Genomic DNA, 6,471 nt, shown 5'->3' on the forward strand with positions numbered 1-6,471 from the left:
TTTTTCCCCATCACGATCAATCCTCAGGCAGATGTTGAATCTGTTCATTTTTCAAGATTTGTTACAATTATCAGGTAAACTTAACACCACAGATTTAAGAATGCACAATCTAAGTTCTCAGTCTGCATATATTATTTCCTTCTTACCATCTGCCTGACAAATGATGTAACATGTTGAAGGCAAAGACTTCAATGAAATTAGATTTTTTTATTTTAAAAAGAAGTTCAGACTTCATATGCTTGCCACTGTCAAAACAGAAACACAACAGAAATTCTGTTTTCATTAATTTAAGGGTCATTTTAAAAATACACACAATATTAAATATAGTTTAATCTATATTCATGATGTACAGTTTATTTGTTGCATCCTCACCAATTATTAATGCTCTCTGAACTTTCTTTAACATTATCCTGATTGTGGCGTCCAAACCTTTAGTTTGCAAAAAATATTTATATTTAGTCTCGTTTAAAGGTGCACTTTGCTAATCAAATACAAATCCCAATGTGAACTGGCATTTTCATTCCGAGAAGGTTGTTTATTTGTGTATCTGTCTCTTTGACTGAATAGACAGGCATTTCTCCCACAGTATCTTGTTTAAGAGGATCACTGTCTGATGGCTTAATGGCAGAAAGGTCAGAGGTACATGAGAATCAACATATATACTTTATTTCAATATTGGATCAGATATTTATTCATACATGGACTTTTTTTTTTTTTATATGCCCCATTCATAGAATGAACTATAAACAGTCTACCATGCTGAATTTAAGGGCCAGATAAAACTTGTTCCATGAACATAGCTGGTAAATAATTGACCGATCGCAGTCCATGTTCCTTGTCACTGTCCCTCAGCCCTCTAGGCTACAACCTGGCTACTCATTACCTTGAATGCAGTATTGCTACTTTTCATCAGTACGAGAGTGTTTAAACATTTGCTTCAACGGCTTCTTGGTCAAAAACATATTGTACATACCAGGTACAAGGTTCAGTTATAGCAACTTTAAGAAAAGAAGGTGAACAATGCTTTTTTGGTAAGAAGAGAAGTGAACAACTGACTTTAATAAATGTAAATGTTTGCTTGTACTCCTCCCTCTAACAGTATACATGTGCAGTCTTTGGTTGAGTGCAGAAGCCAAAGCTAGAAAATCCCAAATCAAGTCCAGAAAGACTGCCCAGTTCTTTTAATTTAACATTGGACCCCTTCAAATGGAAAAAAACAAAAAGACTGTACAAATTATTTTGAATTTTATTTCATTCAGCAAAAATTGCAAGACATTTAATGCATTACAAAAATATTCAAACAACCCATAAATAAAAGCTTCTGACCAGTAGAGGGAAACATGCATCTCAACATGCTGGCAGTGGTGAGAAGGACCCTCCCCCCCGCTTTCAGTACAAAGTAAATCAAAAGTCCTCAGGAAATGCTACCATGTGGTAAGAAGTACACTCAAATCAGTGCTTTCACAGTTGTTATCTATAACTCCAGATCTCCTGAGGTCACATTAATTAGAGGAACGCACTTTCCTGCCTTTGAGAGGCTGGGGAGGCCTGAAGTTGTTTTCCATGCGTATCCTCTGATCATCTTCCTCTCCACTGAACTGAAGCATTCTAAACTTGCCCAGCTGCATTGGGAGAGACAAAAAGACAGATTTTTCCTCTTTAAAAAAAAAAAAAATAATAAACACCACCACCACCACCCACTTTGGTAAAGACACCACTTTTTAGTAACATTAATTTTTTTTATGTTCTTTAAATTTGTTGACAAGAAAAATACTGACTACTTACTCTTTTAACTCATGCCACTCCCAAAACTTATACCACCCTTTTTTTGGCATTTTCCCTTTAGCTCTATGTCTGCTATTATGTGGGGAAATGAAAAACAAAGTAATACCCTGTTATGTAAGGGCTTTCCCCCACTGAGTCTCCATGCAAGCATTCCTCAATTTAAGCCCTGAAAACATCCAGTCATCCATCCATCAGGATAATCAGCTGGAGGGGATCAAAAGCTTGAAGTCTGGAGTCATAGGTTGTGGGGGAAGTCACCTATAGCTTATACCTCAGTCCCGGCTATGCCACAAACATGGGTTTACAGACACGGTGTTCATGACTACACCCAAGGTGCTGCAGTCATTAAAACTCCGATTCCTCATGTGCAGTCCTGGAGTTAAAAATGGGAAACTAGACTAGAAAAGATCAACAGTGTAAGAGTATAATCCAGAGGCTGGCAGCAGTCGCCACAGGACCAGCTCATAGGGGGACCTAGAGGACATGTGCTGCAGACATCCAGTTAGTCAGCTTAACTTGTCAACCAACTGGGGTTTATCCTACACTTTCATTAAATTCAGTAATAAGAGGGGTGGATGAAAACAAGACAACCTTACAGCATTCCCCATGAATGATGCTTACCATTGTCCTGGCCTCTAAATATAGTGTCACACTTTGGTCAAACAGTACATTTCTGGATATGCTACAGCACAGAAGTAAATCCTACCACCACCCACCCCCACAATCACTCAAACTTGGTATACTAATCCAGTGATGAAGCCAGAACCATGGGTGTTAAAAACTGCCCATTCTGAGAAAAGATCGCTCTCGAGAAAATGGGTGAAGATAATTAGCTACAACATGTATGCCAAAGAATGACATTTCACTTGCATACTTCTGATACTGTGATAGCCTCTTTTCAAGCAGTAATGGCAGATGTAGTCGTAGTAAAGGATAATATAGATCTTGTGCTAGAGGAGCTGCCCACTTGCAGTCAAAATAGCTGGATTGGGGTTAACGATGTGTTTGTAATATTAAATAACTACTACAGATTAGAGTTTTGGTGCTGTATATTCTGGTTTATTGTAAAAATTCCACACCAATACTAAGGGGGAAACTAATTGTTAAGTGAACAGACCTCTTTCTCGCTCCCCGTCTACGATAAGAAATATGTTGTAAATGATTTCTCGCAGAATTTTACACACAAACTTAAATGTCGTTTCTCTTAGCCATCCATCCATCCATCGTCAACTGCTTATCCTGCGTACAGGGTCGCGGGCTCTTAGCAATCATTCAAATATATATATCTCGAGTCTAGCCTTCTCATTTATAAGGCAGGATGAGCATCACTATAACGTAAAACTATATTTTATATTATTTTTTATTTTACAGAGGACTGAAAAACTAAGAGCCACAATCCTCAATGCTTCAAGATCACTGTGGTCAAAGGGAACATGTTTGACTTTGACACACACACCTGTTTTTCAGAAACTACAATAGGCTCCTTCAGGATGATCCAGTTGACGGTCTCATGCAGGGGGGGTGTGGTCAGTGAGCCCAGGTACGTCCAATAGTGGAGGCTGCTGGGTAGGAGGCACTTTGGGTTGAAACCTTTGAAATTTGTGACACTAGCCTGTAACAGAAATGCAAAGACAACTGCTTTTATAATTACTGAAATGATGCAGAGAGCAGGTCATAAACAGAACACACAAACAGTACATGGAAGAATCTAATAGTACTCACCTTAAACTTCACCATGTACAGGGCATCTGTTATCGTGTGGAGCCATCTGTGGTCATCACCTCTCTTATGTAACAGACGAGATTGTTTTTTTAATTTGTTTTGTGATTTTGGAGCGGCTCTATATCAAATAATTAATTTTTGTTAAAGCGGACACAAAAACCTTACATCACCGCAACACAGCAATTGCTGAGTATTTACCACAGAGAAACTATTTTCATGAAAAAATAAATAATCAGTAATGTTTCTACTTACTATTATAACAGTTTGAAGCCTTAGGACTCCAACTACTGATGTCACAAGCACTGTCAAAGTCTGTCTTTATGTCCTCTTTTCAGCAACTTGCCTCGGCACTCTTATTGCCATTCTCTGCTAATCCACCAGATGCCCTCATACTTTCCCATCACTTGACTGAAACACCCAACTACACACCTGTTCTTACTTCCCCATCTGCTCTGCAGTTACCTGTGCCAAGTTCAGCCGACAAAACGTAGCATAACGTTCATTTGAAAGGAAATGGTGGTGCCTAGAAAACCCTGCTGTGTACACAAGTACACTGCACTTCACTGCCTGTTTAATATGGCTGATGCTGTGGGTAACACCTGTGACACACTGATGCTGTGGGTAACACCTGTGACACACCCACCAAATGAGAGAAATCATACCTCAAAGCCGAGGAAACATGTTGTTCTATCCAGAAACTGTAGCAAACTGGTGCAAAATGTTTTGAGAACGAACATGCCCCAGGCCTACTCCACCCACTCTCACCTCTTTCCACTTCCCCGTAGCCCTGCAGATGCTTAACTGGAACATTCCCACTCACTCCTTACCAGATTGTTAGTTATCTTATGTTGCTGTGTGCGCTTATGTCTTGGGGGTCCCTGTTTCTACCTGCATTACCTGTGCTTTGACCATTTGCTTGTTTTTTGGACTTGACTCCACCACATCATTTGTCCTTTGCTTCTGTTCAAGTTACTATGACTTATGGCAGACCTAAAGAAACTGCTGAATTGTTGCAGTAATACAGGATGGAGAAGAAACAGGGGCACAGGTATAGAAACCTCCCACTTCTAACAGAAACATCTTACTTCTAAAAAAATTCCAAGGACAGCAAGGCCATCAGGAGCTGTTGCTGCCTCCCCAAATGTCTTGTACTTGATAGCATTCCAGTGGACTAGATGAAGCTAGAGGTGGCAAGAGGAGGAAAGACAGACAGAAAGAGAATAAGACTGACTTTTATATTTAAATAAATTAACATCCTGTTCTTAGCCATATAATACATGTTATCTTTTCAAAATAGGATTGAAAGTAGGAATGACATACGCATGTTGCTCAAATACCGTATCTACAAGAATATTATTGGGGCATGCATACATTTTACACTGGTCTAAAAAGAAAGTTTACATCCAATAGTCATATACACAGATGTAAAATGGCTATATTTTTTTTAGTATCAAAGCCATACTTTGATTTTATTACATAGCTAAATAAGTTGTCCGTGTTTGCTTAATTAGATACTGACACACTGTGGTGCAAGTACTGAAATCCCAAAAACTGACCTCAGATGCATAGCCATTTCCTGCAACAGTATGCTCAGACCCATGGCAGCCCTTTCCCCCCCAATGGAAGTGAAACTGTTTCAGTCTGTAGGGATTGTCAAGTGGGCCACCCTGGATCACTGAAGAGGATGAGAGATGTTTAAAAAAGAAATGTTCAGCAGTCACACACCCACACTCTCTCTCTCTGTGTGTCAGACAAACTGCTTTTTGCACAGAGCAATCAAAGCTGTTAAAGCGGTTAATAGAAGTTTTAATGTATGTCATAAAGACATTCCGCCCATTCTCAGGACAGTACAGACTGTTTTCAGAACCGATGGCTTGCACTGCTGGGTATGGATGGCACTCTAATCTGATTGTTATTCATTGTGATGCTGCTGACATCCTTCTGACAAAAAGGCCACTCTAGTCCAGGTCAGATTAGCTAGGCACGAATGGCAAACAAAGCAAAGGGCAATACAATCCATTATAGATGTAGGATAACCACAAAAACAATGTGATCTGTTAAGATAAAATCTGTTATAGGTTATAGTATAATTAAAGTTCAAAGTAGAATTATTTTGACATAATTAGCAATGATGTGCTCAGTAGATAAACAATGTATATAAATAACTGATGTTAATGCATTAATTAATTCCAATTAATTAAACTGGTCTTAACTCTATCATGTTTGTTATTCTAACATACAGAGATCTTTGATTTGCTATTGTAATATTATGTAATGCTATCAGTTTGAATTACTCGTGTGCATCGGTCTTAATAGAAAGTTTAATTTTATTCTATCCTCTTTTTTGTTTGCCATAACAACAGTGACACAGAATACGTTGTGTGAGAATATGCATGTGTACACCCAGACTAAGCCACACATGGCAAACTGACAGCAGCAGGTTTAGGGGATTTGTGCACCTTATTTGATCTATAGGGAACTGCAGAGGAAGTGCGTTAGCTTTCCTAATGGTCTCCTCTTTGAATAATTTTTCAGTGACAGCTTGGTCTGTGGAAACTGTCTGAGCCAAACAGCCCCACATTTCTGAGGTTCTCATTCATGGTAATGATAGGGTGTTTAACATGGATCCACCCAGTGATAAAAGCAAATAGGGTCATAATAACCAATGAGCTCACCTAAGGTTATTATATCTCTTGTCCAGCAGACAGACACTCATACAGTTAACTGCTGGCTGCACTATCCCTACAGCATAATCAGCTGTTTATTTGTAACCTTTGATTATGGTTGGTTATGCACATGGTTTGCAGTTTCTGAAATATCAACGTAATCCCACCTTTGAAGCGTATGTTTACTGAAAGTAAAGTTTTAGCGCTGATTTCCAATGCGCGCATGCATATATATATATATATACATATATATACATGCATATATATATACATATACATATATATACATATACATATA

The 6,471-nt window shown here is 38.6% G+C and overlaps 1 protein-coding gene across 1 annotated transcript in view; it reads right to left on the minus strand.

The window, feature by feature from the left end:
- Nucleotides 1–1,228: 1,228 nt before the first annotated feature.
- Nucleotides 1,229–6,471, minus strand: part of ca7 (carbonic anhydrase VII) — a 6,889-nt gene continuing 1,646 nt past the window's right edge. The window contains exons 3-7 of the mRNA XM_046032460.1: nucleotides 5,064–5,182; nucleotides 4,593–4,688; nucleotides 3,508–3,570; nucleotides 3,242–3,397; nucleotides 1,229–1,622 (exon numbers count right to left, since the gene is read on the minus strand). Coding sequence (XP_045888416.1) covers nucleotides 1,503–1,622; nucleotides 3,242–3,397; nucleotides 3,508–3,570; nucleotides 4,593–4,688; nucleotides 5,064–5,182 — 554 coding nt within the window. The 3' untranslated portion in view covers nucleotides 1,229–1,502. The remainder of the gene's footprint in view (nucleotides 1,623–3,241; nucleotides 3,398–3,507; nucleotides 3,571–4,592; nucleotides 4,689–5,063; nucleotides 5,183–6,471) is intronic.

This window comes from Micropterus dolomieu, linkage group LG20 (assembly GCF_021292245.1).
Source record: "Micropterus dolomieu isolate WLL.071019.BEF.003 ecotype Adirondacks linkage group LG20, ASM2129224v1, whole genome shotgun sequence".
NCBI lineage: Eukaryota > Metazoa > Chordata > Actinopteri > Centrarchiformes > Centrarchidae > Micropterus > Micropterus dolomieu.